Here is a 21,779-nt window from a genome sequence, read left to right as displayed (position 1 = left end):
TAATAGGCAATTGACAGAGTGACGGTAAATATTTGATATGGTAAATATTTAGTATGTGTTCACTCATGTATCCTGACGTGTTCATGTTGCTTGAAGGTGTATGTTGTTTTGTTTTACACAATGCAATCAATGTGAGTGATTCAGCTGTTCCAACACAAAGTTGCAATATTTTAAAGTTGTGATATGTGTCACTACAAATAAGAAATACATATTTTAACAAAGACAGAAATGGATAGAGTGGGTACAGCTATCATCCTTTTTCACATTAACTGAAAAAAGTCCTGTTTTGCTTCAGGATGTAAAATGTAAAAAAAAAAAAAATAGGACACTTCTATTTTCCAGCCAACATAAGTCACAGCCAAAGTTGTATACCAAGATTATATTTTTTTATTTCAGATGGGAGTCGGTGGTTGACTGTTCTGCAGAGTGTGGTATGTTTTGGCCTCAAGTGTCTGCATGTAGACTAGGGTTGCAAATGATACACCAATTGTGTCCTTCAAATTCAAGCAAAAGGAGGACACATTTCTCAGGCTGTATTCAGAGAAGCCTTTGGAAGGGGACAGCCTTGTCATTTCTGGTCTAGAAACGCAGACTTCAAAGGATGCAGCCCCTGAACTGGGCCACAGTGAATATGTGTACAACAGCATTGACTCAGTGACGCACATGCTGGGGATTCTTCATCATTATTAATTGGGATATGTCACAAACCGCAAAACCCTAACCCATCTGTACACGTTATATTCTATGCCATGATTAGCCGTGTCTTTACATGAACAGGCTTAGTCAATGATAATTGTTTGTAAGGCCATCGGGGGATAGCGCTTCTTCTATTTATGTGGTTATATTATTCATAAATGTGGAAGACAATACAGTCGGAGATCCTATGACTAATTTCTACTGACTGGCCTGAACGCTTGGACAGAGCCTGTTTGGAAAGCCTCTCTGTGGTATACCCTGCAGGAACATTTCAACCTTATGTAACTACCAATAAGTACAAATCATTTATGACAAATAAAATTAATCCATAAAAAATGATATTGCACTTATCTTCTCTCCTTCTCACCGTTTCCTCTTCTCGCTGCCTGCTATTGTCTTTTCTTTGAGATCATCAATTAATTACAATGGAACGTTATTGTTCGTTCTCAACTAAATTACAAGTCACTGCTGTTTCAGCTGGGGCTTGGAAAAAGAATCCCTTAATCTCATCTGGATCAGCCAAGGTAAATAACAGTTAATAAAAAACTGGCTGCTTTATATGCCCTTGTGGAGAGAGATGAGCTCCTACATTTCTTCACCTTATTGCAGTGAATGACACCGAGCTTCAATAGCTTTTGGATTGTCCTCTGGTGTGAACTTCAGTAGCAGCATTTTCCTTTAGGTAGAGCCATTCTTTCCAATTGCTTTTTGGACATGGGTTAAAATGCAAAATGTTATTCGCTCATGGTAGAATGAGTAAAGGCTGATGCAACATGAATGTTATAGGTGAAATGGCAGTTAGAAGTGTCAAATAGACATATACTATATGGGTTGAGAAATAATAAATACGGATGATACAGCACAGCTTTGATTTGATCGACTTCAGTATATGAATCTGATTCAAACCCCAGTCTACATCTTTTTGGTGCATATGACATAAAAAAAGGCTGTAGCTAAAACCAACTTTCATTATTCATTTGTCTGTTGATTAATTTCTTGATGAATGAATTAACTGGGATATAAAATGTCAGAAAAAGGTGGAAAATACCCATCACAATTCCTCAAGCTTAAAGTCAATCAATGAATTAGATTATTAAGCCAAACTTCCTGAGTTTCTTCAGGTTTTTAAGAACATCCTCCCTAAGCTGAATAAACCATTTAAAAACTCACTGCATGAACTGCGTGGTTGACATGGTTCTTACAGGATAATGACACTATTCAGATTGCTTCTTTTATCTAGTGAAGACTAACAGAAAAGGCTTGCACAAGTGAATTTTTTTAAAGGAAATAAAAGTTTATTTACCTTTATGCTATTTGAATTATCAGTGCATCAACTAATAATTCCACGTGAAGCATAAACAGCCGTAATTAGACATGCCATCAGTGAGTAAATATTTGATTTCCTTTATACAATCAGATATAGGAGCTCAAGTGACCTTCAAGACAACTTCCTTTTCTGTATTAATAACAAAAAGGCAGATGTAGTGGGTGGCATTTAACAGCAAGAGGCAGTGAGCGCTGGGTTTAATATCTTCCTGGCAACAGATCCTGTCATCACGTGGATACCGCTCGGCTCTATTAAAATCTGCTGCAGTGATCTTGCTTCCTTCTCCTTGGATTAGCTTGTCCAAGGTCACTGAAAGAAAGTCCACAGAGCAACCTTGTGAAACTAAGCAACACGTGCCCAGAGAGTCCTTTGATTAACACCTGAGTTGACTTTGTTACCTCCAAACTGTGATAAATTAGTCCGTGCACTGGCACTGGACTTTCTGGGAAGTCCCAAGTCCTAACATGTTGTGTTACACCTGCTCAGGTACATAATTAGAATATAATTTTCTTTGATCATTTATCTGTAGGTGTTTCCTTTTCTTCTCACTGTGAATGGCTCATAGGGTGGAATGTAAGAGACAGCATGTGTTTCTAGGTAAAAAAAAATAAAACAGCAGCAAGATGAAACCTATGTACACACAACTCAGAGCTGCTCACTGAAGAAACTTCTAATAATATTTACCATCTCAGCAGCTGTACATCTGAGGGCTGTTGGTGACAGCTATGCAGAGAAGTGGGTATAACTCCCAAACATGTCAGAGACTTTCATATAATGACTGCTACTTAACTTACTACCGACTGACAGTTTAATGAGGTAAAATGATTCACAGGCTGTAAGACATCTCAAACAATGGGAGGCTGTACACTCCTGCACAAATAAATTCAGCTTTTCCATCTTCCCCAAATAATAAATGATACCTAAAGAACAACATCCAGTGTATACTCTAAAACTGAAAGATATCTCTTGTGTTTTGAATTTTGCCTGTGAAACAGACAGACAGAATTTGATCAACGTCACCAAAAGCTACTTCAGACTAATTATCCACACGATGTCAACCGCCTGATGTTTTGTGTTTTTAAGTTTGGAAAAATATTTTACGTTTAAAATCTGTGACAAGTATTTTGGGGGAAGCGTCGTGTGGTCTGCGTGTTGTTCCTTCCACATAGAAATGACGCTCATCAGGTGTGGCTGCTTTTTGGCAGTTTTGTAAAATAATAAGTGTCTGAACATCTGGCGACTCGCAGCGCACCGCCTGGCGCCCACAGCTCTCCAAGCTGATAAGTGCTGTGGAAGAGGTAGGGGGACACTCATTCAGGGCTGAGACTTACCACATCCTCAACAACCCAGGGACCCGTAAAGTTACATTAAACAAACACCGTCCTTTGTGATCTGGAGCGTTAATAAAGAAGTTTATGTTACAGTTTCATGCGCCGCGGCGCGTCCAAGAGCGCAACAGAAGGTCAGCGCACATGGACGAACATTTGAGTCAGTGACAGAAAAACGCGAATCCACCGGGGGACGTTAAAATGTCTAATTCCGCTTCCAATCAGGGAAACTCGCGGAGGTCTTCTGGTGTGGCACGTGGAAGGAGACCACCGGATTTGGAGCTGTCCGAAACCACGTTTAGCGCGCCTGAACCAGAGACACCTGTGGACACGTTTTCTGAAAGCGGAAAAATGCCAGAAGAGGGTAAAACTCCCGCCGAGGTACCCCCTGTTCACCTCCACCCGTACTTATCTCATCCTCGGATGTCAGTACGAATGTCGGTGTACAGCACCGGTCCAGTCCGCCCTGTCCTCACCCGCGCCTACATCCAAGGACGCGTGTATAACTTTCTGGAAAGGCCGTCTGGCTGGAAATGCTTCGTGTATCACTTCACAGTGTGAGTGTTTTTATTTTCATAATCATCCAGATCCATGGGGTTTTAAGGCCATGATTGTAACTCTAGGATCCTAATTAAACGGGGAGTTAATGGCGCATGTAGAGCCTTGGAGTCCCTCACTACAAAGAACTGTTAATCCCGTGAATTTTAGAAAGATGCTGCACAGATATCACAACACAACTCGAGGTCCCTCTAGGAGTATTATAAGGATATTTTAGTCTTGCCATGGCGGATAAAAAAAAACTATATAATTCATCACAGACAAAAACAATTACACAAAAGACGTCCTCACAGGAGCACTAAGAGAATATTACACAGGGATGTATAATGTTATACGGAGACTATCTTCTTCAGCATCACTGAGCATTTAATTTTCCAGTTTGAGTGCAAAAACACGGAGCAGAGCTGTTTGTGCTCTGCATTTGGTGAGTCTTTAAGATCAGAACTATTAAACTGCTAAAGCTCCAAATCATCACTATGTCACATTATGTTTGGGCACCCGAAACTGATCTGACAGGTTTGTCAGGTGGCTTGAAAATGTTCCTGTTACTCCTGATACACTTCTCCATTACACCACAGTTATAATGCCGAATGATACATTTCACTGTTTTCGTTTTCTTGGTAAAGACCCATTTCTGAAAACAAACAGTCCAGTAGATCCACACTGGAGTGTTCAGGCAGAGTTAGGAATGTGGGATATGATCTTCCACCCCCATGTGTGCTGTGAGTCCGCACTTGGTGGCACTGATAGTAGGCAGCTAAACTTGGCACTATGTGTGTGTGTTTGCTGTGGAGGAGGTAGCAGCCCTGTCTGGCTGTCGCCCTGTGACCCTGCTGTTTCGGAGGGGACACAGGGGAAAGCAGCCTGTCGGAGCAGGTTAGAGTCTCAGGGACTCAATGGGAGCACGAGCCAACAAAGTGCAATTCAAACACATTAGAGCCTCACTGAGGGCAGCTGCATTTTGCACAATAGTATAGGAGCTAGTGGCTGCTATGTTTACAGTAAAATCTTTAAGCATCAGCATTTTGAATAGAACTGTATGTTATTTAACTGTACATCAGGTGCCACCCAACACTTTACTCAGTGCATTAAACATCCTGTAATGGCACTGACCACAAGAAAGCCCGAAATGCACATAACAAGAAATACATCACAAAGTTTTTCTTAAAATACAAAATCAAGTTTTCCATAAGCCACAGCACTGGCAGTAAATGTTGCTTTCTTGGTTATGCATACTGGTGATAATTTGGAAATGAAAGAACTGAATTTATTAAGTGTCTTGTCATTTTCTGGCCCATCCTTCTTGGTATTATAATACACCTTTACATCAAACTCCAGCGACACAGTACTTCCCTTCTTACAAGGAAACAACAGCCCACTGGTCAAACACAAGTTGAATCATGATCATTGCAGAAAAATAAGTAGAGGAAAAAATACATTCGTTAAATAGGTCACAAAACATATAATAATCACACAGAACCATAATTATATGACAGCCCTATCATGATCACCCCACTCTGATACTGTTTTCTCCCTTAGCCTACTGTTTGATGAATTGCCTAAGCTTACCGCCTAAAAAGGATATGACGTCAGCAGCTCCCCTGTTGGTAATAAATACAGACTGTAAACAGACTGTTATGCTATTGACTGACAAACAAACACAACTGATGGCAGGAAGCTGTACAGCCAAATAACAAAAACATTTAGAAACCTATGATACACAGTATTTAAAAACATGCACACATACATTTCTTTGCGGTATCAAACTGTGTATTCAGAGCTGCATTTCTGTTCAGTTTCATCTTACTGTAGGTACACTAGGATCAAATTCTATCATGGTGTATTTTAGACAAAATGTAAAATCTTAGGTGCATAATGTCTCCAGGTGTTTGCTATGAGAGCATGTTGCTGGGCTGTTTAAAAACCCAGGAGGTCTTAGGGTCAGGTCAGTACCTTGTTTTGCAAGTGTGAAAGAGAAGCAGTTAAGAACAAGTGTGGTCTTATCATTGACCTAGAACTTGAACGTCAGCGTGACCTGAGCCCTTATCAGACGTACCCTTGTGTGTGTGTGTGTGTGTGTGTGTTTGCAAATGCATATGTATGTCAGTTTGTGTGTGGTGATACAGTATGCTTACAGAGGCTGGGGCCTCTTGTAATGTGATCAAAATAAAGCAATAGTGCATTCTCTGAATAAAAACATGCTATATATAGTATTTATCTTCATGCAGTAAGAGTAAATCCCATACTTGATAGAGAGCATTTATCTATGTTTTATTTCTTATTTTTTGCTGCGTTAGCCCAGTACTTGCTTGGTGTGTCTCTGCAGTGTGCTAGAGTCTTAACAGTAGGTGCAGTATTTTATTCTGGAGCAGGATGGATCCATTCCCCATGCTGCTCTTAACCAGAAGAGTAAAGAGAAAACCCAAATCATAAATTCAAGTGTTTTTCAGAGCAAATATTCTGTCAGGCAGCATTAAGCTGGGGGAAGTACATACATACACAGTTTTTAAATAATTTAACTAACAAGGTAAGAGTTTGTTCACTCTTCTTTGCAATTTGAGCAACATGTTTGACTTGAGCTGTTTGGATTCTATCATTTATAGTAGTAACAGAGCAAAATAAATCTGTGCTTTTTCCTGCTTTTTTTTTTTTTTTGACTCCTAAACTCAGAACTCGAACATTTTTATTTTGACTGTATTATACGTTTTTAGACAGAAGCTGAAAAGCACAAACAAAACCACTCACTGGTTACTACGGTTTATCTCTGGACATTTCACCACACACTAGTAAAAACCTTTCACTGACACTTTGCCAAATTACAGACAAGAGATGAATACCCTTAAAACCTCACTTTGAAAAATGTTATTCTCATCTTATATTACGGAGGATTCTTCTTAACCACTGCCATGTTGCCATTGCTTGTCGCTTGTGCACTTTTTGTCTTGTATCATTCTAAAGCACTTCATAACAGTGATAAAAATAAACGATCGTTGTTCCGAACAGGAGATTTGATGGTAACAGCCGGTGACATGGTCAGCAGCGTCACCACTAACTCTTATCCTGTCCCCTGCTTTGTCTCGACACTCACTGCACAACAGACTGCAAGTGAATATGTCCATCAATAATAGATAGGAGCAATGCTTTGAGCTTTTGTTTAGAGTTCAGTGGTGCCGATGTAGCTGAGCCAATGTATTATTTTGTCTGTTGCTACGCCGAACCCATGGGTGCCAGACAGTGACACTGAGCCTGTATTATCTATAGGCCTGGAGGTAAAGGAAGTGAAATACGATTTTGCAGTTAGTAGAGACGGACTGACGAGTCAGATAGTCTCACATGGATTAAAAGTGAAGCAGAAGTGTATGCTCAGCATACTGATGTTTACTGGAATTTCAAAAGCTCTGAAATAATTTAAGCAGAGCTACACTGACAAATTGCGAGCATTAGCATACCAGAGTGGTTGGTTTGGAAAGTCTGATGTTAATTTGTATTTCTTTTGATCCTCTTTTAACTTGCCTCTCACATTTGACCATATGAGCTGGTTATATGTATTTTTTCAATGCTGTGAGTATCAAAACCAATTTGTATTCACCTCCAATGTACTGTGATGGAGCCAGAAATCTTAGAGATGATATTGCGCATCTCAAAACTATCTGCATTGCTTGATGCCAGCGGAAGTAAACACCATAACATCACTTATTCACACATCTGGCAGACACAGAGTAACATTAGCAGGATGCCAAGATGCTGGAGGCGTGCAGTGAGGCAGGTGCTGCCACTGCGCAATGACTTAAAAAAATTTACTGAAATCATCAGACTCTTAGAAACAACCTTGTAAATGTAAAGTGTGTAGTTTGGCTTTGGTTGCCTGTTGCACTGTGGCACTTTAAGTAAGGTCAAGTCTACCAATGTGACGCCAAACAAGCAGGAAACCCAGATCTCCCAAATGTGATAAGAGACGTGTTTACCTCTATTCTGCAGTAACGTTTTATTTCATGGATGCCTGACCCAGCCCGATGAGTGTCTCACAGATATGGTGGGGGGTGCAGACATTTCACTTTGTTCCCCTGTCTGCACAGTTGTCAAATTCTCATTTGTTCCATCTGCTGTCTACTCTCTAAGACTATGTGACCATAATTTAACTTTTAGCAATGAAAATCTGAAAGAATATGTTCAAAATTAGCCTTTGATATGTTCATGATGCATAAAAATGAGAATAACAATTTGAGAATAACATTGGAAGAAAATGGAAAGAGCATCTCTCAGGATATGTCATGAGGTGGAGTTCTGGACTCTTATTTTGGTTAGTTCCTGTTTCTTTCTGTATTGGTCTCAGGTACCTTTATGTTAATTAGTTATATTACTTTCCCCTGTGTTTGATTAGTTCTGTTTTCTATATATACACCCTCTTTTCCTTTGTTCTCTCTTGGAGCATTGCGTTGAATATGTACTTTACATTTGTTTTGTTTGATGCATGACCCGCCGAGTGGCGGAGCTATTTTGTATTTTGTACCTGAGCCCTGGACGATCCAGGGAAAAAAATAACTTGTGTCCTGCATTTGGGTCCTACCTCTCCTCCTTCACCACCAACACCACCACATCATAACAGGATAATGTAAAAAATAACATTTGAAACACTCTAAAAGGCTTCATGAAGTGAATAAAAAGGGAATTGAGTCATTCTTGTTCTCTTGCTTGGTTAAACAAGGAATTATGTTCACTTCAAGAAAAAGACAATGCTCCAAAAATTATTTTAAATCTAAAATGGGACATGAAAAAAGAAAATTTTGATTATCACTAATAAAATTTAATCTGTTTTTTGAATTTAGCTTAAGAGGAAAATATATATATATATTAAGGCTCTGAGGAATATTCAACTTAACTTGAAGGGGAATTACAGTCAAGGACATCATGTGATAGCCGTGGCGTTCAATATCCAGTTTGTAAATTCAATAAAAAGTTAGTCACTCAGCTCTGAAGCACAATACTGAGTTGAATGTGACATTGCTTTGCCTATATTTTTTCTTAAAGAGGTGTCTGAACTAGAAGTGAAATCATTAATTTATTGAAGCCGTCTAGTGCAAGTGACATTTATGGAATAGATTCTGCATTTTTAAATAATCTTTAGAGATTTATTTAAAACTAGGCTCCAGCAGATCCCCGTGACCCTGATTCAGGAAGAAAATGGTATAGAATGGTATAGAAAATGGATGGATGGATGGATTTATTTAAAACTGAACTATGGTTATTACCGAAAGACAGAAATCATTACTCTTGTCTACAAGTCATATAGATACTAACAGCTCTAACCCAAAAACAACTTTTCTTTTCTTTCATTTATGTAATAACCCAGTTACACTGAATCCATTGCCATTTGGTTTTGGGAAACATTACTGTACAGTTGGGGTACCACAGGAGTCCACTTTGGGCTCACTGGTGTTTAGTCTAAACATTAATGTGTGTCCCTCCTGCTGTTGTGCACTGTTCATAGATGACACAGTCACACACATATGTACAGTTTGTTTACGACACACTGCATTGCAACAATCAAATGCAATGGTTCAGATCCTCTTTTCAAAAACAAGCAATGAAAAGAGTGAACAAAATAAAATTTAACTTGACCCGGTTTAGATTCATTAGAAATAATTTCACAATAGAAGTTTAAAAGTTGTTTACACTTAGCTAACCATAAACTGTGAAACAAGTTTTTAAGTTGGGATAATTTAGTAGAAATATGCAGATGCTATAGGCTACTAGGTTTTTAAGATACTCAGTGGTGTTGCTTCCACAGTCTTGCCTTAATTTGTGAAGAAAAACACAGTGGACGTGGCACATTATAGCTCCAGATAGAAGGAGACTGAATGGCACCATGCAGGTTAATTAGCTTTTTCTGTTTGGGCATCACGTGGCTGAAACAGGCTCCCAGCTGACTTGAGAGTCATAACCACATATGTAAGACTATGTAAGGGTTTGATCAGGATTGATCTCATTTATGATATCATTTTTCATATACTGTATTCTGCTGCTGTTATTTTTCTTTTTGCATATTTTGTCAGACTCAAAAAACCTACATGGACTACAGATGAAGATTAACAGATAAATAAAACACTGAGAATTTCATAAATTCCACTGGATCATAACGTTTTTGTTTTTTGCCCAGTGTCCCTTGCTCTTGTTCATAGACAAACTGGACCACATTTACACAGGTAGCAGACTAAAGTCATTTGACCTCATACTGCAGAAGAAAAAGGTACCAAACTACAGCTGTGTTTTGTGTTATATGTCCACTTGTTCTTTCAGACTGGACTGTGTGCTGTGTTACAGCTCATCTTCTCTGAGTAGGTATCTTCACTGTCTTTTATCTGTGTTGACGTGTCATGTGCATGTTCAAGCCTTCAAGCCCGCGTGTGTATGTGTTAGTTTAAAGGGGGTGGCGGGTATTTGGATTCCTGACCAGCCTAAACTAAACTCAGTCTGTTCCATGTGATGATAAGGGCTCTAATGGTGCAAACACAGACTGGGAACTATAACTCCCTCCATCTTCATTCTTTGGGGTTGTTTTCTGGACAATAGTTGAAAACAGCATCAACTACATATGGTACTACTGTATTACTTTTATGAGTTCTTGTATATCTATATGGACTCATCCCAGGTGCATAGACTATATTGATATCTGTAAATCATACATTGACAGAGTTATCACTGTACCAAGTTTTAAAGTAAATACAGTCATCACAGTTATCTCTAAACAGGAAACAAACTCATTTGCCCCTTTGATTTGTCAGCAAAGTGTGTGTGTGTGTGTGTGTGTGTGTGTTGGGGGGTGTGGTGGTATTTGATGGCAGAAATAAAAGGCTAATCAGTTTGCCCTTAACTCAGCAAAGTTTCATATGAATGATTTCATTATCTACGATACGCCGGTAACAGAAAAACATTTGAAATCAAGTTAAAGCACGCAGTAACACCAACCTCAAATTTGATAGTGGAGGAAATATTGCAATAAAAATAAAAACAGAAACTTTGACTGTTCCCAGCTTGGTGGCTGAAGCATGTGAGCAGGGTTATGAGTCTGAGAAAGGCACATCACCTCGTGCAGTCAGCCTTGCTTTCCCATCCTCCTCCACTGCCATTAAACTTGATCTCTCTCTCTGATTTTTATGATCAGTTGTGATAAAAGACTAAAATTTATTTGCTGTTACAAGGTAGTATATGCAGACGTGTATTCTTGATATACAAGCTGTTCTCACCAACAACTGAAGAAGGTGACACTGGTATTTTTGGGTTAGGGTCCCAGCAGCTAGAGGCCTTCACTCAAAGAAATGAAGTATTTTTTCTCTTAGGTAGGTGGAGGAGTTAACGAAGACTTATTGTTGAAACTCTTTTGACCTTGAGGGGGAATAAGGAGAATATTGAAGAGCAATTTAGGGTTTGTTGATGCTGTGTGTGTACGTGTGTTTGTGCAGACCTGTGTGCTTATTATATGACAAGTTTATCATGTGCTTTGCATTCATGTGGTGAGGTTCAAACGGTTCACAGTATTTCCTCCAGAGGGCTGTCCTTGAATGTTTGCTCAAATTCAGTCAGACATATTTCATGACAAAAATATAAAGTAATGTTATGCTGTCTTGAAGTATTTTTTGAGAGTTTTTCAAAAGTTCAGACTCAAACCAGACACCAGAGTTTTTCCGTTCAAATCAAAGTGTGAAACGTTGACATAAATATAAGTTGGGATGTTGAAAAAGTGGAGTGTGGGGATTCGGGTTTGCATGACTTGACTGATGAAGTTTTACTTTAAAAAAGGACTGTGCTTATTGAATGGCCATCGACATTCAACCTTTGAGCCTTTATGATGACAATGGAGACTCATTTATAATCTGCTTCATTTCCTCCAGGTTTCTCATAGTTCTGGCCTGTCTGATCCTCAGTGTCCTCTCTACCATTGACCAGTACCAGGCCCTGGCTCACACAACACTGTTCTGGGTGGTGAGTTTAAATCTATTGTTTGATTTCAGCAAATGCTTGAAAACTATATGCTCACAGGTGTTAGATTAAAATATATAAAGATTCTAATAATCCTAATTGGACCATCCTAACCTGTCAGAGCTGTGGGTCAGATGGATGAAGATAATACTCTAATCAAAGCTGTAGGGCTGTGATACTGAGCCTGGTTCTGGTCCACAGATCAGAAAGTTGCCTTGTGAAATTAAGTTTTGGATCATTTTAAAATGAATGATGCTTATGGTTTGGTGATGCTGTAATTACCTTTTCTGATTGCACTTGCTTTGTAAAGTGTCATCAGTGTTGAAGAACCCTACATGATTTCTACCACTCTGCTGAATCTTACTACCCAAAATGAAAGTGGTGAGGAAAGTGCTGACACTTTCCACACACAGCATCTGTATTAACAGTCAGGTGACCAATGTAAATAATGCAGGTTTCAAATCATTAAAAAGTGAGATTTATAGATACTATATATTTATTTCACATAAATTATGTATAAACACGAAATACTGAATGTAAACAAAGACATTATTTATGAGTGTACAGTGTGTCTATGTGATAAGTTTCAAAGATTGAGATTTCAAAGCATTTAAAGCTAAAGCACAAAAGCACATTTATTTATACCAGCATTATTTAGATTAAACATACAGCCTGCAGCCTTTTCTCGCTCAGTCGTCTCCTGACCTGCTCTTTCATTTGACTATCACCATCTGTTAAGCACTTCTGTTTGTCTGTTTTTGTTGGCGAGCATCTGCACACAGGCCTGATTCTAATATACTAAGCAGCTCAGCTAAATAAATTGTAACAATAATAATGCTCTTAAAACAGGTTATTGCGCTGTAAACCTCTTTGATGTTATGCGTATCTGGGATAACCTTGTATAAAATAAATATCGGAGAATAAATGAGGCAGGAGAAAGAATTTTTTACCTCAGTTTTTTTGACTGTATATTTGTGAAGGTGTTGCTGCAACAATCGATACAAAGATTTTGTTTAAACAATAAATATCAAACCTCAGTTTCTGCTCTTTTGAAAGTAATTTCATGGATTGATTGCCCTAACCACAGCCTGACAAAAACAATTCAGGGACACGTTATTTGGCACTACATAGGCTTTTTTTTTTTTTTCGATAGACAATTTCAGGGTGCACCACCGGCCCACGAGGGCGACCGCTCCTCCACTACAGTCGATAGTAAATGGGATAAACTTAACCCTGAGACACCAGCTGCTGAGAGCAGGAACTGTTTGGGCCATGGGTGAGTCACTCAAGCTCAGACAAAAGATTAGCCAAAGAAAGGATGAAAAGGACTTGAGGATTTTCTTTGAGGGGGGCTGAAGCTTGCCACATGTGGCAAGTTCACCTTGGCCTGAGGATAATGGGATGAAACTGTCATGGGTTTCATGAGCTGGCACATCAGAATCTCAAATGCTTCTGACTCATTGTGGAATCCATAGAGATTCAGTCTGCTGCAGAGGCTCCTGTGTATAATTTAGACCTGTAATTTAAACTGTGCAAATTTTCTTAATAAACATCACAATATCATGAAATATACATTTTATGGCAAAATGTTTTTCTGCCTTAAGTTCACCCTCTGGCAATATATAATCTTCTTATTCTTCTATTCAACACAGATAATGAATAATTAATATTTGCTATGCTACTAAACCTATCAACATCTCAAACATTCATCTTTCCCATCCTCCATCCCAGAGGGATGTTTTGTACTTTCTAGTTTAGAGATATTTGCTCTGACCCTGCCAATCTTTCATTCTCTCCTCCTCCACCACAGAAGAAGCTTTTGTGTCTTGTTTCTTTCTTCCTTCACACTCAAGGTTAACATAAGCTACTCTCCTTTTCCGGAGATGCAGTGTTTGCGGTGTTTGCAGTGGTGTGTTCGGCCAGATGCTTGGCAGCTTGCCCAACGGATCCACATTCTCAAAATAATTTCTTGGTCTTTAGGGTCCAGAATGACTATGAACTACATTTTATTTTGTTCTGCAAATAAATCCTGGTAACATAGGATGTTTAGTTTGTGATGCGACTAAGTAATAACATAAATTCACTTATCAATAGCAGATTGTTTTATTAGAAAGGGGGAATGAATGAGGGTTTGGGGATAGAGGGTTGACAGGGGAGAGTGAGGTGCGATGAAATCAGGTTTGAGCATGATGGGATGATCACGACTTGATGATGGGTTTCTTTATAAGTAATTTATCATTTTTAACGAGATGCTCATCACAGCTGGCTTAACACAATTGTTTTTTTTTTTTTTTTGGTTACACCATTTGAAGTAGAAGTCCTCAGTGGGTTAGCAGAAATAAAACATTTTACATATTAGTTTACCATATTATTAATCCAATTTTAGTTGAAGAAGATGTGCTATTTCATACTCATTGATGTTTTAATCTTTGGCTCTGATGAGGCAAAACACTTCCAATAATTCCCAGCTGAAACATCTCCTGCTGTACAACACGGAGCACGTCTTTGCTTGAATTTTCCAGTTTGTTCCTCCCATCAGTCACTGCAAAAGGATCATGACACTATTAAAAATCTATGAAAGGCCATTGATTCACTTTCATACAGCTCCATTTTTAAATGTTTGTCAATAATCAAGTGACGGATGGAGGTAATTGCATTCTCATTCACACTAATTCCTTCATTTGCACATGTTGGTGTAATTTTGTTGTGACAGATTTTTTTTAAATCCATTAAATCCACCAAATGAAGGTTGAGAAATTTTACTTACATGAGCTTCATGTTCATTGGACACTTGCTGCTGTGGCTTGTACTGGTTGAAAAATAAAGTTTGGTGATTTAACACTGGAAATAGCTATCCTGGCTCTGTAACAAAACCAACTTCAGTCATGTAACTGAAATCAGTGAAGGTGAACCACAGATTTAGGCTTTTATCCATTCATTCATTATCTATACCCCTCACACTCACTCCTATGGGCAATTCAGAGTCACCAATCAACCTGGCATACATGTTTTTGGACTGTGCGAGGAAACCAGAGTGTTGCTGGGTTTTAAACCAGGAACCTTCTTGTTGTGAGGCAGCAGTGTTAACCACTATTCCACCATGCTGCCCATCTTAGCCTTTATTTTCTCTAAAATCTTCTCCTTTGTTAAAAATATGGATGTATAATAGAAACTGGTTACTAAAACTCAAAAATGGCAACCCCTCACTTGAATGAGAATTTCTATCTTGGTACATGAGCCAAAAAGGTTTTCTCGCTTGTAGGTTTATTTCAGTGTTCATTAGTGTTTCTCTTCCCACATGTAGAGCTCAAAGACTTTACACTGAGATGACCTCATGAAAACAAGAGTCAATTTTCTAGGTTTTGGGAAAGTTGAACAATTAGAAAACAATAGATTGAAAAATCATGATAGAAAGAATAATTTTTTTTAGGTGGAGTTGTCGACTGTCCTGTCCACAGTCTCTTTTTTCATGATTTTTAGGCTTTTAGGCAAATTGGCAGCAAAACTGAGTAGTGGGGCCATATTCAGCTGTCTTAACACACCCATGGTCAAGACATGGCACTGTTTTTTACCCATAATGCAACTCATCTTCCAACAGTTTGGTATTTAGAGGAGTTATACTAAAGCGATTAATGTTGATTCGACACAGAGATGAGGAGCAGGAGAAGTCTGCTAACCCACACAGCCAGATTTTCTGCAGCCCGACCAATGCTGACTCGTGACATTGCTTGAGGCAGTTAATCAGATCTCATGCAACTCCCTCTGGAGCCACAAAAAGCTTTATGCAACTATTTTCACATATGCAGTAGAGCTTTCCCTGATGTGTTAACAGACTTTGATGTAAAAATACAGTGAAGCTTCCCTTTAAAAGTAATGAAGTATAGATAAATATTATTTAACCGGTTGTTGGGGTAAATAGTCACTTTTTTATTTTCAGGTACATTTGGCATTTAAATTAGGGAATTGATTAATGATGTGGTGCAAATTAAAGTGTGACAAACGGTTTCTCTGCTGAAGGAGAATCAATACTGCTTAATGAATTGCTGTGACATGATCAGTTTGTGTGAGAAGCTGCACTTAAAAAAGAACGAACTTGTTACAACAGCTGTTCAACACTTGCATCTATAATTTAATATCTGTTTTAAAACACAGTTTGCTGAGGTCTGAGCAGGTGTTCACTGTGTTGTTGCACTGAATAACCTGCCTCCACATCTGATGTTTGTTTTTCCCCACCTGTCCTTCTTCCTTATTCGTTTGTTCTGTCTCCCTCATTCCTCTGACAGGAGATCGTCCTTGTGGTGTTCTTCGGCGTGGAATATTTTGTACGCCTCTGGTCAGCAGGCTGCCGCAGTAAATATGTTGGCATCTGGGGCCGACTGCGCTTTGCCAGGAAGCCAATATCTATTATAGGTGGAAAAACAACCCCTATACACACACATATGTAAACACACTCACACAAGCAGAACTATCACTCTCCACCCACACACGATATTTAAACAATATCTGAAATATATCCTGAACTTCATCCGAAAATGAGATATCTCAGACAAATTCAGCATGAAATTAAAACTGTCACTGCAATATTATTTTCCTACATTCAGCTTTTTATTCTTGAAATTGGAACCTCCAGGTGTTTATTTAAATATGCAGCAATGGATATTAGTCATAATATAATTTGTAAACCGTTGCTCCTCAGCTGATTTATAGAATAATTCTGCAATGAAACCCAATGATGATTTCTTAATAAATGACTTTCCCTCTAGCTTATAATATCTGCACTTTCTTTGACTTGTAAAAGCTCAGTTATGCCACACGTCTGCATATAGAACATCTGCATGCTTGTGCCACATCTGTGTTTAAAGCTCCTCGTTCTCGATCAATGCAGATCTGATTGTTGTTGTTGCCTCAATAATTGTGCTGTCAGTGGGCTCCAAAGGTCAGGTCTTTGCCACTTCTGCTGTAAGGTAAGAAACAGTGTATGTACAGATGGAATCTACATGGCAAAAAGTATGTGGACACTTTGCGTATGTTTTTCAAGGTTTGGATTAGGTCCCCTTGACTATAGTGCACTTCTACCTTTTTGGCATCGATGTGGGGAGTGTCCATTTATTTCAACATGTCAGTACGCCCCTGAACAAAATCGGGCCCATTTAGAGATGGGTTTCCAACTTTGGTGTGGATAAATTAAATTGGCCTACACAGAGCCTTGACATCAGTGGTGTGGTTTAAAGCTTTCCCAGATGGGGGAACTCTAAGTTAGTAGATTAATGCCCATCGTTTTGGCATGAGATGTTGAAAAGGTACATATGGTTATAATCCTTCGGTGTCCACGTACTTTAGGTCTTACAGTGTGTGTATATATCCACATGCATTTGTTTTGAATACAACGTCAGCATTTAAACACTTTCTGTTATTTTCCAGAGGGATTCGCTTCCTGCAGATCCTGCGTATGCTCCATGTTGACCGTCAGGGAGGAACCTGGCGTCTCCTGGGCTCTGTTGTTTTCATCCACCGTCAGGTATACAATCACAGCTTTAAAAGAACATTACATTTCAGAACCAAGACCATCAGGGCTTCAGATTATTATTAGTAACCTGCAGGGATTCTGTCCAGGGATTTATAGCCTCTCCCTATCATGCAGGCTGTTATTTTTAATTACCATGCAGTACAGAGAGAGATTTTTCACATGAGAATACATCTTGGAGCTAAAAGAATATTCAGAGCTATTGTACAATAGGTCGGGTTTACAGGGTTATAGACTCTTTTTCCAGAGAGAGCTGTGTGTTCCTCCAGGGTGTCATTCAGCTGAGACAGAGAGGTGGCTGTGATTATCCCCAGCGGCCATGGTGGCTGTCTTTGATGTCTGTGTAAAAAGAGAGTGATGAGCAGCATCAAGGATGTTGATCATTCAGTTCCCCTCTACTGTGTTTCCTTGTTCTGGCCTTGGCTGATGACCATCAGCCTCTTGGCTGAGGCTGGTCATCAACAGTCACTGGCCTCAGCTGTAAAGAAAGTGAGTGTTGGTGCAGGGAGATACTGAGATCCTTTCTAAAACTAGTCCTACTGGATAATCATTCACCGTGGAGTGTCTTCCTGCATGAAAAGTTGCCAGGTTCATGTCATTGAATTTAAACCTTAGCTTAGGAAAAAACTTTTTACTTTAGCCTCTGACTTTTATTTCCAAGTTTGGGAATTTCTGACTCTAGTGGTATCTCCCAGTCAGTGTTGGGCAAGTTACTAACAAAATATTATATATTACTAGTTATTGTCATTTTATAGTAATAGCTTGCATTATAAAGTAATGTGTGGCTTCCCTGGGTGAGCCAGAATAAGCAGTATAAAATGGGAGGATTGAGGTTTGCAACATTGTCCAAAACCTGTGCTGTCCACACCTTCAGAGTAGTGGAAAATGACAAGGCAGCACTGAGAAACTATTTGACCTGTACAGTTCCCCTCCACACTAGCTATTCTGTGACGGGTGGTAATATGATGCAGCATCTTACGAACGAATACACAGTGGAGGCTGAGGGGTGAGGTGAGATTGACTATGGGAGTTGGTTGAATTTGCCTGAGAGACTTATGCATCAGAACTATGCTCTTTAAATGTTCCTTCTTCTCCTTATTCCATTTCTCATTCATTTTTTTCTTGCAGCCTGGCTATAGGGTAATCATATGCTTGGGTAAGGTCCTGCACAGCTCCAGCAGCCCTAAGGCTGAAATACTCAGTACAGCAGAGGTTAAATTGCTGTCAAATGGCTGGAAACTGGTGTAGTGCACCACATACATTTCTTCCTGATGATTTTCTGAAACATTACGTCAGCACACGTCTCAAATGTTTTGTTCAGTCCTTCCTCTACATTAATACATGTGTTAACAGCTGGAGTTTTTAAAGTCAGATTCCAGTCTTTATGTGACAACAGCCTTTAGACACACACTCAGGAATATTCTACAGCCTGTTGCACCGTTGCTTCCTGCTGGATTGCTGGCAGATGGTAGTATACGGCTCCTGAAAGTGTCAGGTCACAGCAACAGCGACACATTTACTAAACCTTTGGTAATGACTCGAGGATGATGCACCTGAACGCTTTAAAAGCTGTTATTTCAAGAATGATGCACTTTTAAGTTGTATTGATGTTAGTTGAAGGTGCTAAAGTCTCTCTCTCTCTCTTTCACTGCCAAAGGTTTTATATCTAGAAATAACCACAGTTAAAATCATATAAAAAAATAATGATGTAAAGAGTGAAAATCCATAGGCAGTAAATACTATTTGTCTTGGGCAATGCAAGGGTACATTTGAATTATTTCAGAGTATGGCAGACAGCCCCATCCTGAATTGTTTTTGCAGTAATCTGCTGCTACTCTTCCATGGTGCCCTAAAAAAATCTGTGAGAGACAGTTTTGGGCCGAGATACAAAGAATTTCACTGATCAGGAATTCAGTCCAATTTAGTGCAGTGAGTGCGCTGGTTGTCTGTGTGGTTAAACAGTTTAAAATCACACAGTAGGTGAGTGCAAAGAAGATTCACATAAAGAGCCCTTTCACAAAGCAGTAGTCCAATAACAGTCAGACAGGATAATCGCTAAGCTCAATTAGACCTCCTGAGTAAATCATAGACATCTCTTTGTTGAATCTGCAATAAGACACTTCATTAGTATTGTATACACCAGGAGAAATCACCTGTCTGGGTTTCAAACCAGTTTCTAATGATTTAATGCCCATCTTAATTTAATCTAATCCCCTACAGTCGTTGATTATTGTGGCTGATAGATTCTTAGTTTAGCCTCATACTTTGCACTGACGTTTCCTGTTATGTGCTGGTGCGGGATGCTGGAGTGAAAAAGGAGGTGTAGGACCCAAATGCGGAATTAAACAGAACTTTATTTCCCCTGGGTTCCCCAGGGCAGGAAAAATACAAAAATATAGAACCAAATAAAATGGGAAACTGAAAATCATAGAATGAGACGGGAGACTAGAGAAGACTGAATGAAACGGTAGCATACAAAAATTCTTGCAATCTGCAATAATCAGTAGTTAATGCTTAAGCACAAACAAAGGGAACAGGGAAGTATTTATAGGGAGAAAACAACACATAATTGCCAACAGGTGGAACAAATTAGGTTAACTGGTGTGAAGCTGTCAGGGACCAGTGCAAGTGAAAGAGGAAGTCCTTTCAGAGTAAAAGGTCCCCGGTAGGAAGCCCCAAAAGGTGAACCATGACATTTCCTTCTTAGAGGCCCAAAACATAATGCTATAATATTAAAGATTGTTATTACTTAATTTGCCCTTTTACATCAGTTGTAAGACAAATTTATAAGTAATGAAACTTAATTTTTCAGATAATTTTAGAGGTAGTTTAATATCAAAAGTGCATGTAGTCGTATTTAATTTCTCTATTCTAATTTTCTGTCAGTTTACACATTTTACTCTAGTATTAGCCAATGAAAACTATATTTTAATCATCGAAAGATGAGAGTCATAAGTTATTTTAACAACCACTGCCACATTCGACTGCAGGTGGTTAATGGTAAACTGATACAAAAACTGATAACATTCTTTATCCGAAGCCCCCTCATCTTTCGCAAAGCAGTCGCTGGTCTTTTTGGGGTCAACACAATCAGAGCGATTCGTATGAGAACAAACACGTCTACAGATATTATATAATGTAATGTCATTGCATTCTTTGAAACAAGCCTCTTCTTGTTTAGTGAGTCTAAAATATGTCTCTACTTTGTATGTATGTATTTCAGGAGCTGATCACAACCTTATACATTGGCTTTCTGAGCCTGATCTTCTCCTCGTACTTTGTCTACCTGGCAGAGAAAGACGCGGTGGACAGCAGTGGAGCCACTGAGTTTGGAAACTACGCTGATGCCCTGTGGTGGGGCGTGGTAAGAATATGTGTGTTCGCATGTGTGTCAAAGACTTGATTGTACAAACTTGTACATATGAAAGTGAATGGGAGGAGGAGAATAAAGGTTGGAAGCAGAGAGGGAAGAGCTAACCTGGTTCTGTCCTGGCATCTCTAAAGCTAAATGTTATATCTTGTTTGTTTAATCTGTGCAAAGAAATGTTGTGTGAAACCAACAGTTTTACGAGATTTGACTGTGTCTGACTATTCTGTCATTTGTGGGTGCCAGAGACAGTACCAGAGACAGTCTCAGAGCAAAATTAATGCTGTCTGTGGAGATATCTGGAGGTTGAGTCATGGCAACTGGACTTCTGGTTTTTAGGTTTAAACGTTTCACTACTCAGCCGAGCAGCTTTGTCAGTCTAAGAGAAAGCTGGTATGGAAACAATTTATCCCTCAGGTTGATTTCACTCTACCCCTAGTCCCATAGGCTCATTAAGTGAACTATGTAACTGGGGTAGAGTCATTATCCCCACACTCCTGAGTTGGTTTCACCTCACACCTGGCCTGAATAGGCTCGTTAGGTGAACAATAGAAGTGAGCTCAGGTGAGGGTCGTTAGGATCTAATGGTCGACTCATGTGACTCATTAACAAACTGAAGTGTCTCCTCCGTTTGCGTCTCGGTTATTTCTTAAGTTCTAGTCATTAATTTATGATTATTTACTGTTTCTTGGAATAATTGGGGATGAGAACATATGATATCTATGGTGGCCCTGACATCTCAGTGTAAAGAAACTTAAATCATGTGCAAACAGAGAAAACATAAATTAAGAAAACAGCTTCACCAATTTGACAACAAGCGCAGCATTAAGGAAAAAATGCTGCAAAAAGAGAAAACAGAGCAGGTGATGTTAGAAGGCAGCACATTATTGTATTTCATTGTGTTTTCTCTTTATGCAGTCGGTTGTGCATTTGGTTGTGCGTCTCTTTTTGCAGCATTTGATTTTATAAATGTTGTGTTGTCAAATTAGTGAAGTTGTTTTC

The 21,779-nt window shown here is 39.1% G+C and overlaps 1 protein-coding gene across 1 annotated transcript in view; it reads left to right on the top strand.

Moving 5' to 3' along the window:
- Nucleotides 1–3,368: 3,368 nt before the first annotated feature.
- kcnq1.1 (potassium voltage-gated channel, KQT-like subfamily, member 1.1) overlaps nt 3,369–21,779 on the top strand; it is a 33,722-nt gene continuing 15,311 nt past the window's right edge. Inside the window, exons 1-6 of the mRNA XM_026320168.1 lie at nt 3,369–3,908; nt 11,799–11,889; nt 16,170–16,296; nt 16,772–16,850; nt 17,308–17,404; nt 20,634–20,774. Coding sequence (XP_026175953.1) covers nt 3,553–3,908; nt 11,799–11,889; nt 16,170–16,296; nt 16,772–16,850; nt 17,308–17,404; nt 20,634–20,774 — 891 coding nt within the window. The 5' untranslated portion in view covers nt 3,369–3,552. The remainder of the gene's footprint in view (nt 3,909–11,798; nt 11,890–16,169; nt 16,297–16,771; nt 16,851–17,307; nt 17,405–20,633; nt 20,775–21,779) is intronic.

Source organism: Mastacembelus armatus, chromosome 3, assembly GCF_900324485.2.
Source record: "Mastacembelus armatus chromosome 3, fMasArm1.2, whole genome shotgun sequence".
Classification (NCBI taxonomy): domain Eukaryota; kingdom Metazoa; phylum Chordata; class Actinopteri; order Synbranchiformes; family Mastacembelidae; genus Mastacembelus; species Mastacembelus armatus.
This window is presented reverse-complemented; position numbering and strand designations above follow the sequence as displayed.